This window comes from Plecotus auritus (assembly GCF_963455305.1).
Source record: "Plecotus auritus genome assembly, chromosome: 9".
Lineage (NCBI taxonomy): Eukaryota > Metazoa > Chordata > Mammalia > Chiroptera > Vespertilionidae > Plecotus > Plecotus auritus.
Window position 1 is genome coordinate 110,258,676 of NC_137783.1, and position 18,107 is coordinate 110,276,782.

Here is an 18,107-nt window from a genome sequence, read left to right on the forward strand (position 1 = left end):
TTCTGTGCACAAGTATTTCCTGGGTTGGCCACTGGACAGGAGTGTTAGGAATTCATTTGTGTCCTAACAGGCAGAAAAAAAGCTTGACCATCATACAATCCCTTAGAAATTCATCTGAGACCAGGGGCCAGAGTCACCATGAGACTTCTGAGCTCCCCAAAGATCAGGTTGATCCAGATTAGGGTGACACCCATTACTTCTTTGCTGGTGCCTCAAATCTATTAGCAAAGTAAAGGGAGTCTCCTGCAACAAGTTGTCTCAGAATTCCCCACCTCTCCGGGATCTGTGGCTCTGACTTAGACTGTCAGACCTCAAACTGAGCAGCTACTGTAGACAAGGCCTGTGGGGAAGATAAGGGCAAAGATGTGCAGAGTGGCTGCGACAGCTAGAAGGGAGCTAACATGGAGGGCCCTGCTTTCTACCCCTAAGCACAGGTCATTTCACTTAATCCGGAAAAAAAACAACTCTATCACCCACATGTTAGGCTTCCCATTTTAGAGTTAATTAAAGCTCAATGAAGTTAATTTGCCTCTGTTGATGTAGCTAGGAAGTGGACCATCACACGACATCTCCAGAGATGTCGCAAGGCTTCTGCACTCAGTGACCAAAACAGGTCACAGCCAGTAAGTGCTGTGAATTCAGGGACTATATGGAGAAAGACCATGTGGGTTGGAACAGTCAGGGAAGGCTTCCTAGAACAGAAAAGTCGAGGTGAGCCCAGAGAGAGAACCCAGCGGGTACTCGGGCCACATGCTCCTGGGGATAGAGAAGATACCACTCCCCCAGTCGGTCCCCTCCGGCTTCTGAACCTCTGTTGCCTCATCTGTAAAATAGAGATAATAACCCCAGCTTCATAGGGTCGGTGTGAAGATGAAATGAGATGACATTTGCGAAAGTGCTTTGCCTGCACTTGGCACTTAGTGGAGGCTTAGGAAATGTCAGCCCCGCCCACACCTCCACACTTCTGGACAGGCAAGCGCACCAATAACTGAGAGATAGGTAGGACATGCCCTTGGAGGGTACACCGTGATGCAGGACCCCCAGGGAGGGACACTGTGCCCTCATCAGTGAAATGCCCTCAGGCCAGCCTGCCCTCCTTCATCTGTTCACCTCAGCCCCCTCGCCTGCCAGCTCACCCCCTCCCCAGAGCCTCCCTCTCAAGCCACCTGCCCAGAGGGTTAAGGCCTGGGGCTCTTCCTCCCTTGAGGCCCCAGAGAACCTACAGTGGAGTAGTCAGGGGCCCAGGCCTGGGGTGTGAAGCTGGTGAAGAATATTCCTTCTAGTAAATCCTCTCAGGTCCTGTAAATAGCCTGATCAGATCGAGTTAGGATAAGGCCACAGGAGGACACAGGCTGCTTCCACCCAGGCCGAAAGCAACCTTCATGACATAGACACTCAGCGTCTGAAACCCACTGCACCCCCGGAAGCTGGGTCTATTTCCCAGTGACAGCTCAGGTGAAACACCATGCAGGGTCATGCAGTATGAGGTACCTGTTGGTTCCCACCACCACCAGCAGAGCTAGCCTTGTCTCCCCCACTTTCCCTGTGAGTGCTCCCTTTGTGGAGACCTGAAAATGGGTGTTTCTGATCACCCACAGGCTTGATCCCAGCTCAGGGCAGCCAACCTTGGGACTTCTAGAGCAGGCTGGATTCTGGGGACAGAACCAAAGCAGACCTGCCTGGCCCCACCCTCAAGAAGCTCTCGGGCCAGTGTAAGCTGAGCCAGCCCGCCTGCCTGCCCTCTGACTTTCTCCAGGGCCCGCTGTCCCCTTGTTTGGGTTCCTACTGTTTATCCCTCCCCAGATACAGTACCCACTGCAATTCACCCACCACCTCGAGGCCAGCATTTTCAGGTGGAGCCTGGAACCTATGTCCTGAGCCCTCCCAACCTCAGTGGCCCTAGCAGCCACTTCTCTAACAACACTTACACAGCTGCCTGTCCTGCTGACATTAGGGCAGGGCCTGGTTCAAGGAGGAGGGCAGGCTTTGTACTTGAGCATCTGGACTTATGATCATCTGCCTCGAGGCCATGGCTCTGTGCCCAAATCCAGAGGCCATGGCCTCTGCCTACTCTGCCCCACCCAGTTCATTCCCTTCTCTTCCCAACCCTTTCTTCCTCTCTTCCACTGCCCTCTCCTCCCCTGACCCCTTCCCCTTCTCTATTCTCTGTCACCTGGGTTCCAGGTTCAGATGTGTCCAACCCTTACCCTCAGTGCCTACCCGACAGCAGCTGCTTCAGAGGACCCATCCCATCCTGCCCTCCACACCCTCCCAGCTGCCTTTGGCTCCAGCAGTGTCCTTGCTGGAGCCTTCAAATGTTATGACATTGAAAACGTGGTCACAGCAGACAGACCCAAAGTTTGTTACAATTTACAGGCTAGAGGCCAGACTCTGCCTCGTACTAGCTGTGTGACCTGTATAAGTCACTGTCTCTCCCTGAGACTCTATTCTCTGTAAAATGAGCATTACAAATGTTGGGATCCTCCACCATGAAAAGGAACAAACAGATGAACTTTGGAAACAGTATGCTAAGTGAAAGAAGTCAGTCACAGGGTATGTCACATATTCTATTTATATGAAATGATTCTATTTATATGAAATATTCAGAACAAGCAAATCTATTGTGATTACCTGGGGCTGGGGAGAAGGGAAGTGACTGCTGATATGTAGGGGGATTTTTTTTAAGGGGTGATGAAAATGTCCTAAAATTGTGATGATTGATGGTGGTATAACTGTGAATATACTAAAAGCATTGAATAGGTAGGTAAATGGTGTGTGAATTATATCTCAGTAAAGCTGTTATTTTTCTTTTCTTTTTTTGTTAATCCTCACTTGATATTTTTTCCATTGTGTTTTAGAGAGAGTGGAAGGGAGGGAGGAGGGGAGAGAGAGAGAGAAACATCAATGTGAAAGAGAGATATCAATTGGTTGCCTCACACGTGCATCCTGACCAGGGCCAGGGATAAAAACTGCCACCAGCTATGTACCCTTGACTGAAAATCAAACCTGAGATCATTCAGTGTGTGAGCAGATGCTCTAACAACTGAGAAACACTGGCCAGGGCAAAGCTGTTATTTAAAAAAAAAATAAACTTCGCCCTAACCAGTTTGGCTCAGTGGATAGAGCATCGGCCTGCAGACTGAAAGGTCCCAGGTTCGATTCCGGTCAAGGGCATGTACCTTGGTTGTGGGCACATCCCCAGTAGGAGGTGTGCAGGAGGCAGCTGGTTGATGTTTCTCTCTCATCGATGTTTCTAACTCTATCCCTCTGCCTTCCTCTCTGTAAAAAAATCAATAAAATATATTTTAAAATAAATAAATAAACTTAGAATCCTATTAGTACCTAACTCCTAGGGTTGTGAGAAATAGAAATAATATATGTAAAGTATCTAGCTCATAGTAGGCACCAAGAAATGAGTTATTATCAGTGTTATTGAGAGGAGGCTGGGGAGAGACCTGCCCAGCCTACGGAGGGAGGCCTTGACCTTTGGACTTTCACAGGTGACCGGTCCAACACCCCACACATGCACATATATATCCTCCTTCTCTGAGGTAGCTCTTCCTTCAATATCTTCCTTCAGTAGCTATTTTAAAGAACCTCAAGTGAAAGGAACTGAACCAGATCTAGAACTCTGACCTCCTCCCTCACCTCCCTGCCCCTCACCAGCCGCCTCTTGTCAAGTGATCAGGCTGTCACTAGCATCTGCAGGGTAAGGTTTCAGGTCAGCCAGAGTGTATAAAGATAGGTGCCAAGCCGAGGCAGCAGAGACAGCAGTGAATGGCCAGGGAGCAATCAGAGTCCTGTTGCTGCCTCCTGGGATGGAGCCCTAAGGAGGTCCTGAGCTTCCCCTACTGCTGCTGGACTCAGGTAAGATCCCATTCTCTACCCACCCCCTCATGTTCTCCCCTCACCGCAGCCTACAGAGAGCAGCCAGGAACTGGCAGGGACCCCTACCATGGCATAAGAGAGCTGATCGAGATTTAGTCCAGCCCCACCTTGTCAAGGGGAGGGAACTGCAGCCCTGGTGAGGGCACTGTGGCAGGGCTGGGACTCAACCCCACCACCATGTCACTCACCCAAGACTGGCCCCTTGCTCTGCTGACTACCTCTGCTGTGACTTTGCACATCCCCGTATGTAAGTGGCTTTCTCCTTAACCTGACCCAGAATCCTTTCAGGATTCCTTCAGAGCATAAAATCCTCTCCCCATAAGGGCTCTGGAGACCCCTTTCCTGATAACTGACGGTGGAGGCATGTCTGGCATGAGGCCTGGCCCATGTTGCATGCTGGGAGTTTTACAGAGCCCGTGGGAACTCTCCGCCCAGGGGTTTCCTTAGTGGGAATGTTGACGAGGCTTTGCCAGGATGGTGGGGTTGGCAGGGTGTCTCAGAATGGGGCTGCTTCAGAGACATCAGGGAACTTGTTCTAATGCAGATTCCCAGACCCCAACCCAGACTTGAACTGGGATCTCTGGGGCCGAGGGCTGAGAATCCACTCCATAATCCTGAGCTCTCCCTGAAGCCTGAGACTGAGCAATGGAACAGGCACAGGTGTCAGGCAGATCTGGGCTCCAATCCCAGCTCCATCTCTCAGCCTTGACTGGTGAACCCTCAAAGCCTCCGGACCGACCCTTGGTAACGAAGTGGGAATAACCATAGCAACTACATACCTTAGAGTCTTAGAGAGGGACTGAAATTTTTCAATGCCTAGAAAGCCCTCAGCTTGGTGTTTTGTGCAGGAAGCACTCAGCAAGCATTAATGGCACCCTTACCCCAGGCCCTGTGGACTAGACCATCTCATCCCTCAAGTGCCCCAGCAGAGCTAGCGGGAGGAGGGTTCTGCTCTCAGCTTCTTCTACCCTCCAGTGGCAAAGGTCTGCTGGCTGCTAGGGTTCCTCACATATCAGGAGGCTGGAGTAAAGGGGGGAAGGAGGTGGGGAGCACTGGTCTCAGGCAGCCCTTACCTGCCCACCATTGCAGCCTCCCTGCCCCCACCCCAATTTGACCATTGGAAGTTCTAAAGCCCTCCCCAAAAGGTGTGGCTTTTGACCTGAGTCCATGCCTATCCACTCTGCCTCCCGTGGGTGGCTCAGGACTGCCTCTGGACTATGCCTCAGCTTCACCCGGGGCCACTGCTCTTTTTGGTTTGTTTTTTTGGTTAATCCTCACCTGAAGATACTTTTTTCCATTGCTTTTTTCAGAGAGAGTGGATGGAAGGAAGGGAAGGGGTGGGGAGAGAGGGAGAGAGAAACATCAGTGTGAGAGACACATCAACTGGTACCTCCCTCACATGCCATGACCAGAGGCAGGGAGCGAACCCGCAGATGAGGTACGTGCCCTTGACCAGGAATTGATCCTGCAACACTTGGGTGCAGGCTGATGTTCTAACCACTTAGCACACCAGCCAGGGTGGAGACACTGTTCTTTTTTGTTGTTGTTGTTAATCCTCACCCGAGGATATTTTTCCATTGATTTTTAGGAAGAGTGGAAGAGAGAGGGAAAGACAGAGAGAAATATCGATGTGAGAGAGACACATTGGTTGGTTGCCTCCTGCACGAGCCCCGACCAGGGCCTGGGCTGGGGAGGAACCTGCAACCAAGGTACATGCCCTTGACCAGAATCAAACCCAGAACCCTTTGATCTGCAGGCTGATGCTCTATCCACTGAGCAAACCTGCTAGGGCTGGAGCCACTGTCCTATTTTTTTTATACATTTTTATTGATTTCAGAGAGGAAGGGAGAGGGAGAGAGATAGAAACATCAGTGATGAGAATCATTGATTGGCTGCCTCCTGCACGCCCCCAACTGGCGACCGATCCCGCAACCCAGGCCCTTGACCGGAATCGAACCTGGGACCCTTCAGTCCACAGGCTGACGCTCCCCTGAGCCAAACCGGCCAGGGCTGGAGCCACTGTTCTTGATCACGTTCAGGCTCCAGCACCTCTCCCTGTACCATTTCAACCACCTGCTCACTGGTTTCGAGCCTTCCATCTCTCCCTTCCAGTCCAAATGTCTGTACCAGCATGCTCTACACGTAGGTGTGCTAGTCTCACTCCTCAACTCAAAATCACCAACCACTCTTCACTCTCGCTAGATTCAGTATAGCCCTGGCATTCGAGGCCCCCCACTTAAGGCTGCTGTGGGCACCTCCAATTTTATTTCCCATTTCTCCCCTTCAGCAAGTGGGGTTCCTTGGTCAACTGGTCCTCTGTGGGCCTTTTGAGCCCTGGGCCATCCCTGTGCCAGGCTGCAAAGAAGGAGGATAGTCAGCCCTGTCCCTGCCTTTGGGGTCCTCCATCAGGGGAGGAACCACTGCAGTTAATGAGCTAACCCTACAAGAAAGTATGGTATGGGACCAGGAGTAGCTGGGGACAAAGGAAGTTCAGAAGTGTTCCCTGCCAGGCCGGCACATCACACACGTGCCTTGGAGTCACATAGCCCTGTGCAACTGTGACCTCAGATGGTCATTCCACCTGTCTGGGCCTCAGTTTGTAACTCTGAAAGTGGAGTGAAAACACCTAACTTGTAAGGATCTTCTTTTAGAGCTTGGGTAACCCCCAAAAGATTGTGAATAAGGGACACTCCAACAACCAGTAAGAGACACCAGAGAGCACAGCCCCCAAGGGCCTCCCAGCTCTGAGACTCATGCCCTCACATTCCCAGGCTAAGGTTCCAAGAAGCCCAGCACAGGCCTAAGGAGGGGAAGGGCAGGGGGACACTAGTGCTTACGAGAAGAGAGGCTAACAGAATGCTCGCATTAGGCGAGGTCTCTGCGGTTGCCATCCAGCCCCAGGCCGAGGAGCCAGAACCTCCCTGCTGGGGACCAAGCCAGCCCTGGCAGCTGCTGGTCTTCTGTAGGGCAAAGGCAAGTGTGAAAGGAGGCGGGGGGGACGGGGATTGGTGTTCCCCACCATGACGTCCACACTGTTCCCTCCATCAGGCTTAGCTGTGTGGACACAGGTCCTCTACACCATCCTCCCAAGAAACCAGATCCTTCTGGGACCCTGTCAGGAAGGCAACGCAGGAAGGCAGGTAGACGGGCTGTGGGAGGAGCCGCTGTGAGAAGAGCACTGCAGAGAAGCCGAACTGAACTGCCGAGGCCTCAGCCTCTGGGGCCCTTTTTTACCTACCGAACTGGGCAGACGCCCACCAGCCCTTGAATGCCTCACTATAAAGGCAAGATCATGGATATCCATCCCACCACAGCCACTGGGCCCCGGAGCGGAACGGGGAAGGGAGCCTAATGCCATCACAAGAACCTGGCTGGAGTTCTGTGAATTTGAGCCAGTCTCTTTCCATCCTAAGCCTCTATTTTCTCATCTGTAAAATGGACTGACATGGTGTCCTTCCTTCTTTCCAGGGCTATGCTGAGCCTAGGAGAGCAGAGGGAACCAGGCTCAGACACTAGCAGCTGGTAACGCTGAGCCAGCTTGTCTCTGAGCCTCGGTTTGCTCATCCAAAGTAGGGAAAGGAAGGGAAAGCTCCCTTTCAGAAAAGTTATGAGAATTCCATGAGACAGTATGTAAAGCTCACTGCGAGGTCCTCACGGCCCAGCAGCAATTCCCTCCTCCCACCCTAAGCCATGTCACACACTCTCACACAGCTCGTGCCCTTTCCTGCACCTCGCACACTCTTCTCCAGTTGAACACTCTCTGCTCACCTTTCAAAGCCTAATTCATGCAACCCTCCAACTACCCCCCATGAAATTGTTCTAATTCTACCTCACAAACAAGAGAGAGGGTCTCTCCCTCCTTTGAGCCCCTTCTGGATGGCTCCTTCCTCTGACATTGGTCCAGCCCATCTTGCACTACAATTACTTGTAGGAAGGTCTAATGCCCCTGCGAGACTCCTTGAGAGTTCCTGTGGGCAGGTCACACTCCCTGTTCCTCAGAACTGCCTGGGGAGTGCCAAATACAGAACCTGGCACGAGGTGGCTCTTACGGAGGGGTCCCCAGGCCACAGCAAGGACTTGGGACTTTGTTCTCAGTAATGGAGGGGGCATATTGGACAGTTTTATAACAGGGAGTGACATGATCTGACTTACGTATGCTTGGATGCCAGGTTAGATCCCCGCCTAGAAAATCTCTTCCCCATCTGCTGTCCTGGCCAAACATTCCAGAATCAACACACAAGTCCCATTACAGCTCATTAAAATGCATACAACCATTATATGGAAATTGTACCTCAAATTTTTTAATTTTTAAATAAAAGTAAAGTTTTAAATGCAACTTCATCCTGGGAAAGGTCTAAAGAGATAAGTCAGCCTGGCCAGCATGGCTCAGTGGTTGAGCATCAACCTATGAACCAGGAGGTCATGGTTTGATTCCCAGTCGGGGCACATGCCCGGGTTGTGGGTTCGATCCCCAATGTAGGGTGTGCAGAAGGCAGCCAATCAATGATTCTCTCTCATCGTTGATATTTATATCTCTCCCTCTCCCTTCCTCTCTGAAATCAATTTTAAAAACATTTTAAGAGATAAGGCCAAGTCATGTGGCCAGTTTTTCTAAGCCAAATCCACACAGCTGAACGTGGAATGCCCAGGCTTTTCACTCATAAAGTTCCTCTTGTGCTGAGCCAGGCAGCCCTGGTTCCATCTGCCTCCGCCGGCCTGTCTCCGCAGCCTTCTCCCTGCAGTAAAGCCCAAGGCTGCAGAGCGGCCTCTCTCCTCGGACCTCAAGGGACTGGAAGAAAGCTCTGCGGCCATGGTTGGACTACAGCCTTCAGAGATGCCTCCGACAACAGCTGTGAAGTTCCTGGGGGCGGGCATGGCGGCCTGTTTTGCTGACCTCCTCACCTTTCCACTGGACACAGCCAAGGTCCGCCTGCAGGTAGGTGCCCCTTGGCCAAGGGTCATTGTTCACATCAAAGGAAGGGCTGAGGTCTCTACCACAGCACCTGTACCGCCTCCCAACAAGCTTTTCCTCACACAGAACCCTGAGCAGGCCACTCCCTCCGCTGCTTCCAACCCTGCCTTGCTGCCTCCCCATCACCATTGCCCAAGACAAAAAAATCTTATTCCTTGGCATGCCGTGACAGGACCCTTCAAGGCCTAGCCCTATTTTGTAAACCGTAAAGAGTGAAGTAAAAGTAAGGAATTACTGGGTGACCTTGAGCAAGCCACTGACCACTTTGGTGGGAAAGCCAATCTGCCCTCCCTTTGCTCTGAGAAGCAAATGCCACCCTGTGAGCTGTAAGCTGCGGCACAAACCTCAGTCACTCTCCCTGGGATGTGACAGCTTGGTCATGCTTGTTCTCCAAGTCCAGCCCCAGGCAGGTGCCTCTGAACACAGCCCATCTGCCCCCCCACCAAGCTTCTCACACCTCTGCGGGGGGTGTCCCTCAGATCCAGGGGGAGAACCAGGCATCCCAGGTGGCCCGGAGCGTCCAGTACCGCGGAGTGCTGGGCACCATCCTGACCATGGTGCGCACCGAGGGTCTCCGCAGCCCCTACAACGGGCTGGTCGCCGGCCTGCAGCGCCAGATGAGCTTCGCCTCCATACGCATCGGCCTCTATGACTCTGTCAAGCAGTTATATACCCCCAAAGGATCAGACCGTGAGTGCCCAGTACCCCGGGGACACCAGTGCATGGGTCCAGAGACCAGGGCAGTGCAGACTCAGAGGCAGGGCTGGGGTGTGGGGAGCTGGTAACAGACGCTCTTGAGGAGACTCAGAGCCCCTTAAAGAAAGCTCCAGAACTCTGACCTAGGAGAAGAGGCAGGCATCAGGCAGGGGAGAATGGCATCAGGCCCAGAGAGGTGTCAGGTGATGGGAAACTGGCCCACACTCTCTCTCCTCCTCCCCAGACTCCAGCATCACCACCCGGATTTTGGCGGGCTGCACCACAGGGGCCATGGCAGTAACCTGTGCCCAGCCCACAGATGTGGTGAAGGTCCGATTTCAGGCCAACAAGCACTTTGGGCCTGGAGGCGACAAGAAGTACAGCGGGACAATGGATGCCTACAGGACCATCGCGAGGGAGGAAGGGCTCAGGGGCCTGTGGAAAGGTAAGTCTGGACTCCAGTCTCGGGGGGCCTTCGGCAGAGCTTTTCCTACCCTAGGGCTGGGGCAGAGAACTGAGCGACGAGGCAACTCCCGGCAGAGTGTATTCCAGTGATTCTGAAAGAGCGTCCTACCTAAAATACCTCCTGACGACCACAGTGCTCCCAATTCAGCTCAATCTGCTGACCCCCCACCACGTGCAGGCTATTGAGAGGGAGACAGGAGTGAATAGAAGACACCTTCCACACCCGCACAGAGATGAGCCATGTCAAGGAGCAGCCATAGCACGAGGCAGGATATGCTAGGTTCAAGAGAGATGCAGGCCCAGAGGCAGGAGAGGCCGTGTGGGCTCCGGAGGGAAGGTGACGCATAAGCTGGGCCTTAAAGGCTCAGCAGACGCTGAGTGTGTGAAGATTGCAGGGGAGGACCTTCCAAGCAAACGCTGAAGAGAGGTGACTGCAAGGCGTGGAGAAGAAACAGAGGCAGCAGCGAGGAGTGGGGCACAGGAGATGCTGTGAAGAGGGAGCTTCCTTGGGAGCATGGCTTTAGGGGTCCCTATGTGTCTAAATGGTGGCAACCCCGACAAATGCTGGAGTTTCCCATATGGAGACCGGGGTCCCATGAATCCTTCTGAAGAAACAGTGACCCAGTGAAGGTTAAGAGCAGGACGGACACCTGGGTCAGAGCCCGGGCCTTGCATTCATTTGCACTGTACCCTCCTGGAGCCTGGCCCTCCTCTGGGAAACCAGGGGGTTGGTCTTGATGCTCTCCTGGACCCTGCCAACACTGCACTCTGTCACTGTTGCAAGAGCCCACCTTCCTCTTCCAAAGGAAGACTTCCTTTCCTAGCTTAGACAAGTCTCAGGGAGGTATATGTAAATTTTGATAGATTTTGCAGATTATCCTCCAAAATGTTGCCCAAACAAACACAAGTGGGCCTCTCTGTTTTCTGCCTCTAAGGAGGACATGGCTAATCTGAGAGTTGTTAACACCAGGTTATGTGTAATCTGCTCAGCGGAGGTGGGTGGGCTCTCTGAGACCACTGGAAGGGGGCACCGTGCCCCCCAAACTGGGGCCTATGGCCTTGCAGCCAGGGGTCCACTTCTCCTACTCCCCATTTATCAGCCCACACTCCCTTTCCAACAGGGACTTTCCCCAACATCACAAGGAATGCCATTGTCAACTGTGCTGAGATGGTGACCTATGACATCATCAAGGAGAAGCTGCTGGACTATCACCTGCTCACCGGTGAGGCCCTGGGCTCCAGGCAGACAGCCCTCCCACAGCAGGGAGGGAACCTGGAACTCCACATAGTGGGCACCACCCTGAGGCAACTGGGTCTTAGAAGGATCAGAGAGGAGCAGTGCCCAGTACATCATTGAGACGAGTAGGAAGAAGCCCTGAACGGGGAAGCCAGGGACCTGGCTTCCAGCCCAGCACCACTTCTCACCGTGTATCTTTAAGTGGGGATCACCTACTCTGACTCCAGTTTCCTCAAACAAGGTGGTTGGGCTGGATGACCTTCCAACTGTGGAACGGCTCAGTTCTATCTTGCCAGTCCTTACCAGGGGCTCCACCCAGGGCAGTGAGAGATGGAAAATACCACCCTTCTGCTCAAGGAGTTCACCGTTTAACTGGGGACATACGATAAGCACACATGGAACAGAAAGCAAGTGCTCATCCCATCTCACAGCCCTGTCTTTGCTCTTCCCTTCCCTGCCACAGACAACTTCCCCTGCCACTTTGTCTCTGCCTTTGGAGCCGGTTTCTGTGCCACAGTGGTGGCCTCCCCAGTAGATGTGGTGAAGACCCGGTATATGAACTCGCTCCCTTGCCAATACCGCAGCCCCCTGGACTGTATGCTGAAGATGGTGGCCCGGGAGGGTCCCTCAGCCTTCTATAAGGGGTGAGCCTACCCCTCCCACCTCCATCTCCCTTCCAGAAAAGTTGGCTCCTCTCTCTCCCTCCTTCCCTTCTCCCTCCCCTTTCCTCCTTCCCTTACCTTCCTCCTTCCCTTTCCTTCTTTCTTCCTTCCTTTCTTCCTTCTTTTCTTTCTTCCTTCCTTTTTTTTTCTTTCTTCCTTCCTTTCTTCCTTTCATGAATAATGTGCCTGCCATGGTTCCCTCTGGGATGCAGTGGTGAACAGTACAGATGTATATGCCACAAAGGAGAGTATTAAGAAATATGGAAGTTGGGAAGGAAATGAGCCAAATCCAATTTGGAGAGTCAGGGAAGGCTTATCTGAGAAAAGGGAGTCTAGGCATAGGTCAAGTGCTGTCCCCAAATTCACTGGGCCAGGAAGGAGGGAAAGGTGGTTAGTAATCCTGAGAATTTTCCCAACCCACTGCCACAACTGTGGATCACCACCAATGGCACCTGAAGGGCCCAAAGTATGTATGTCACATTTCCTTGCTTCTGTGTCTTGGCATTTGCCATTCCCTCTGCAAAGAATGCCTTTCCCATGCCATCTACACGCCCTAAATATATTTTTAATAATTTTTATTTTTCAATTATAGTTGATGTACAATATTATATTAATTTCAGGTATACAACCTAGTGATTAGACATTTATATAACTTATGAAGTGATCACCCTGATAAGTCTAGTACCCACCTGGCAACATATATAGTTAATAGAATATAACTGACTATATTCCCTATGCTATACTTTACATCCCCGTGGCTCTTCTGTAACTACCAATTTATACTCCTTAATCCCTTCACCTTTTTTAAAAGTATTTTTTTATTGATTTCAGAGAGGAATGGATGGGGGAGAGGGAGATAGAAACATCAATGATGTGAGAGAATCATTGATCAGCTGCCTACTGAATGCCCCACCCTGGAGATTGAGCCTGCAACCTGGGCATGTGCCCTGACCGGGAATCGAACCGTGACCTCTTGGTTCATAGGTCGACACTCAACCACTAAGCCACACTGGTCAGCCAATCCCTTCATCTTTTTTACCCATCCCCTCAACACCCTCCGGCAACAGTCAAAATGTCCTTCAAGACTAGTTCACAAGCCACCTCCTCCCAATACTCTCAAGTACCCTGTGAGCTTCAGCAATACTTCCTTGATACCGTTTGTGTAGTTTTTACCTCCTCTTACTTTGTGTTACGGCATTTGTAAGTTTAAATTATCCTCCATGCTAGAATGCAAGCTCTTGGAAGCCAAGGACTAGTGGCTTGTATAGCTTTCATCTCCCAGAGTCCCAAGCACAAAGCCAGCACTCAATACATAGGTTATCATCATGATCAAGTCACTGAGTACTAAGCCTTGTGCTGAATACTCAGCAACTCCTGAACTGGGAATTATTGTTTACATTTACTGAGGAAGAGACTCAAATATCAAGTCACTTGTCCAATATCACAAAATTTAAATGGCAGAGCCACAGCTCGAACCCAAACCATCAGACTTCACCCAACATGTTCATTGTGGTGCTAAGCTCTTTTTTTCGCCCTCTCACCTCCCACCACTGATGAGAACTTTCTGGAGCCCAGTGTTAGACTGAACTCAGTAAGCAAACAGGTTCTAACTCCTGGGAATGACATCGTCAGTCTGTGTTCCCACTGACAGTCTGTTCTTTTCCTGTAGTGCCTCTATCATTACAATCTTAAGTTGTAGCCACTTGTCTCCGTTTATTATTTTACTTGGGACACATTTGCTTTGCATCTCATGGGTGCGGACCTGGTGCTATGCTTCCCCAAAGAGCAGCAGACAAGTAGGTGCCATCTATTGAGCATTTTCTGATACTGGCCTCTGTGCTGTGTGCTGTGCATAACTCATTGAATCCTCACAACAACTCTATGAGGTAGATACTGTTACTGTATTTTCCTCCTTTTACACATAAGGAAACTGATGCTCAGGAAAATTAACTCATCTGAGATCATGACTCTAAAAAACTGGTAGAGCTAGGATTTAAACCCAAGTCTGACTCCAGAGTTCTTATTCATTGCCTCAGGACTATGCTCCCTATGAGGAACCTAGGCTGAGGGTTCAGGAGAGGCCTTGGCATGAGGTTATGATGACCAAGCCAATTCCTACAGAGCTATTAGCGACCAGCCAGGCAAGGACATTCCAAACAGAAGGAGCAACATGGGCAAGGGCGTGGAAATAAGGGTCTGGCAGGAGCAGAGAGAACCAGGAAGGGATCAGCAAAGAAAGGCTGAGGAGGAGGGCAGGGCCAAGTCACAGGCTCCTCCCTGAGTCTGAAGCAAAGCTGAGGTGGGGACAGGACAGGCAGGCTCTCCGGAGATGAGCTAAACTTGGTGGTACACTATCTTTGCCCTGCGGTATCCCAGCTTCTCGGTGCCCTAACAGGCACCTCATCGGGGTGAACATTCAGGATGTTCAGAATCACATTCAGGATGTTCAGAATCAGCCCAGAATCACCCAGTAGCAAAGGGAGTCATGTGGCTATAAAAGAGCTACTTAGCCCTAACTGGTTTGGCTCAGTGGATAGAGCGTTGGTCTGCGGACTCAAGGGTCCTGGGTTTGATTCCGGTCAAGGGCATGTACCTTGGTTGCAGGCACATCCCCAGTAGGGGGTGTGCAGGAGGCAGCTGATCGATGTTTCTCTCTCATCGATGTTTCTAACTCTCTATCCCTCTCCTTTCCTCTCTGTAAAAAATCAATAAAATATATTTAAAAAAAAAAAAAAAAGCTACTTAACCTCCCTGGGTGGCAGTTTCTGAAAAAGACAACTGGCAACAATCGGCTGTCTTATAGAACTGTGAGAATAACTGCCTGACACAGTAACCTGGCTAAAAATGCTAGTTTCCTTTCCTTTCCTTCTGCCTGAATCCCTTCAGCAGAGAAGAGAAAGACTGAACAGATCTTAGAAAATGTTCATGACTAACACAAGTCTAGGTCGTTGGCACTGACACTGTGATAGGGAAAGCACAGATTTCTTTCCACTCTGCCTTATGTTTTGGTTGTTTGTCTCATCAGATTTACACCCTCCTTTTTGCGACTGGGAATCTGGAACGTGGTGATGTTTGTAACCTATGAGCAGCTGAAACGGGCCTTGATGAATGTCCAGATGCTACGGGAATCTCCATTTTGAGTAGGTCAGGCCACTTGGATGCAACTGGAACAAAATCAGTTAAGAACGGAATAAAACAGTGGGTCCACGCACACAGGGCACAGACCCACACATGTTTACAGAACTGTTTACTTGCTGATGACTCAAGAAACAGAAGGAGAAGAGGAGGAAGGAGTCTGGTCTTCAGTGCGTTGTCTTCTTTTTTCTTTCTTTCTTCTTTTTTTCCCCTCTTCTTTCTTTTTCTCAGTGTGTTGTCTTAATAACGTTTTTGTTTTGCACTGATAAGATAGCAAATAAATTATATTAATTTTTGAAACCCATTAGGTTGGATGCCTAACATTTAGGCAAGAAAAAATAAACCAAACAGATCCATTTGGATAAATTGGAAGATTGTAAACTGGAAAATCCGATTAGACAATGAAAGAAAAGACTGCAAGAATCGGTCGGGAGTGGCACATGGTAACTTGGCAATTGGCTAAGGAACCTGGAGGACATTGCCAAAGCAACATAAAGCTTGTGCTCGCAGCCTCTGGTTAGCCATGGACCACCAGCCGTCTGTGTGATGTGTCTGCTATAAAGAATCCATTGGATTCTAGGAAACATGAGAGAAAAAAGAGAAAACCTGGAATGTGTATCAGAGGAGCACTGCTGGGCCAGTGAGAGGCTGAGACAACACTGGGGTTCCAGAGGACAGCCTCAGTCTCCTTCCCCGTAACATGGGAGTAAAAATCCCATCCTGTTGCTTCACCAGGTTATCATGAGAACCAAGTGGGAAACTGGACAGAAAAGCACTTTATAAAAGCAAAAGTTCTGTACAAATGTAAAGATACGGACAAGGCCTTAGTAAAGATTTTGTCAGGACAGTGAGGAAGTGCCAGGGAAGTTCTTAAAAGACGGTTGATTAGAGGTACAGCCAAACGAACCAGGGGCAGGAGTAACAGAGGGTGACATATAGCCACGGGACCGCCACTCCCATGCAGCCCCATTCCCTGGCTGTACTGTGAAGCATCTTGAAGAGTGCGGGGCTTGTGGGGAAAGAGATGAATGGTGGAGTTGAGAGCCTAAAGTAGCAGGACTCAGAATTTTTAGAAAGTTATTATGACTTAATAAAGGAATTCATCTTGGGTGTTGGAAAGAAAACAGCCACTTTTCTGCCTTCTCTTTCTTGGACAGGATTTGACTTTCTCACTTCAGGCTTCCTGTTTGTAAGGGCTGGGCAAGATCTGGCCCCACACACCCACACTGCCTTCTTTCCTCCCCTGCAGGCTGGTTGCTCTGCCTTTTAGAGCTTCGGCTCCTCCATCTGTAAAAGGCAGGATTGAACCAGATGACCTCCTTCTGGATTTAAGACTTGACATCTTTCAGGTTGACACTGGGGACCCAGAATGTTTTTCTGCTTCTTAGCAGCCAGTGTGGCTCTGATGGCAGAACTGGGTTCAAACCTCGCCCCACCCCCACCTTACTAGCAGGCTAACCACCAGGAATCCTGGCACCTCCGTGTCCTACCAGAGAAATGGGAACAATCCCACCTCACAGGAATGTCCAGCAAAGTCATCCCTCCTTCCCCACACTGACTCCTCTACACGTGGGAGAAAGTGAATACCCACTTACACTCAGCACTTTCCTAAATTTAAATTGTAACTTGAGATCGTCTACATATATAAACTGGAAAATTCAAACGAAAGCAAAAAGATAAAAATTATCAATTTAATGTCTGGTTTGGCTTTCAACTAAAATTCCTGTTTAAAAGGTTCTCTTACTGCCCTGGGTGGGTTGCTCTGTTGGTAGAGCACCCCAATATGCCAAGGTTTCAGGTTTGATCCCCAGTCAGAGCACATACAAGAATCAACCAATGAATGCATAAATAAGTGGAACAACAAATCTGTTTTTTCCTCTCTCTCTCCTTTCCTCTCGCTATAAAATCAACCAGTCAATAAAATAAAATTTCATCTTACTTTTGACTTGACTGACATGTGCAATTACATGCGTGTGTGTGTGTGTGTGTGTATGTGTGTGTGTATGTGTGTAAATGTTTTTGTAGGGATGATAAGAGGAGCTGGCTGGGCAAATATCTGAGGAAGAGGATTCCAGGAAAAGAGAACAGGCAGTCACAGGCCCTATAAGATTGAGCTTGGCATGTTCAAAGAACAGAAAGAAGGCCCGTTTGGCTGCTGTAAGGTGAATGAGAAGATGAGTGTGAGAGCATTCATTTATTCATTCATCAAATATGTAAGAGTTGTGCCAAAGGCTGAGAAGTCAGAGGACAGCCAATTATTGGGAAATTTGGCAGAGAAAGGAAGGAGAAAAAAAATGTCTGATGTAAAAGGAATAGGCAAAAAGAAAAAAGGGGGGTAAAAAAGGAGCAGGCAAGTCCTGCAGGTTCAGTTCATACACACACACATACACACACACACACACACACACACACATGCTAGAAGTAAGGAAAGATTGAAGATGAGGGGGAAAGACTGCAGAATCAAGGTCCCAGAGAAAACAGAAAGCACAGAATAATGGATCTAGGTGGGATGAAACACTCTAGAAAGGATATGAGAAACCTAGAAATAAAAGAGTCAGACGGGCAAAATTTTTGAAATGGAGAGAAGCAAAATGAAGGCATTCTCCAATCCTTTCAATGAAATGGAGGAATGGTCAAACATAAGAGTAGGTTAGTGGGCCTGGAGAATTATTTATAAGAGAGATAATTTTAAAAGCTCTTTTTTCTTCTTCAAATTTAATGTAATGAAGAAACTTAAATCCCCTGAGGCACCCCTGACACCGTTCTGTTCTCTCCCATGAAGCAGCCCAGGCATTCTAATAGAGTGAGGCCTCCATCAGGCTCCCACAGCTGTCGCAGGGCCCTCCCACCACAGACGGAGGCCCACATCAGCACAGCCACCCCGAGAGCACGCTGCCAGCCACATGCAACAGCGTCTTGGAAATTCACAGAGAAGATATGCGAAGCAGGTTGTTCCAAAATCAGTTATGATACAGAAATAAACTTAAGCATGTAAAGAAAGATTAATGCAAATACTTTGAGGAACTATTATAGTCAATATTACTTCTTGCTG

The 18,107-nt window shown here is 49.9% G+C and overlaps 1 protein-coding gene across 8 annotated transcripts; it reads left to right on the plus strand.

The window, feature by feature from the left end:
- The first annotated feature begins 3,742 nt into the window (after positions 1-3,742).
- Positions 3,743-16,999, plus strand: UCP3 (uncoupling protein 3). Of its 8 annotated transcripts, none has more exons than XR_013961608.1 (8): positions 3,743-3,867; positions 8,617-8,824; positions 9,340-9,550; positions 9,801-10,001; positions 11,143-11,244; positions 11,722-11,902; positions 14,946-15,225; positions 15,364-16,999. XR_013961608.1 is itself a non-coding variant. In XM_080687537.1 (8 exons), exons 2-7 carry the CDS (start codon positions 8,699-8,701, stop codon positions 15,058-15,060), a joined length of 936 nt encoding a protein of 311 aa, XP_080543663.1. In that variant the 5' UTR covers positions 3,743-3,867; positions 8,617-8,698; the 3' UTR covers positions 16,305-16,999. The 8 variants fall into 8 exon arrangements, 4 of the variants coding, with proteins under 4 accessions (XP_080543663.1, XP_080543661.1, XP_080543664.1 ...); XR_013961609.1 differs by having other exon boundaries at positions 16,305-16,997; XM_080687537.1 differs by having other exon boundaries at positions 14,946-15,060; positions 16,305-16,999.
- The last annotated feature ends 1,108 nt before the right edge of the window (positions 17,000-18,107 follow it).

Excerpts from the sequence above, each read along its gene's own strand:
- UCP3 (XM_080687535.1), top strand. The coding sequence starts at position 8,699 with ATGGTTGGACTACAGCCTTCAGAGATGCCTCCGACAACAGCTGTGAAG. Across the intron at positions 11,245-11,721 it reads GGACTATCACCTGCTCACCG|ACAACTTCCCCTGCCACTTT; the intron begins GTGAGGCCCTGG and ends TCCCTGCCACAG. Across the intron at positions 11,903-16,304 it reads CCCTCAGCCTTCTATAAGGG|GCTGGTTGCTCTGCCTTTTA; the intron begins GTGAGCCTACCC and ends CCTCCCCTGCAG.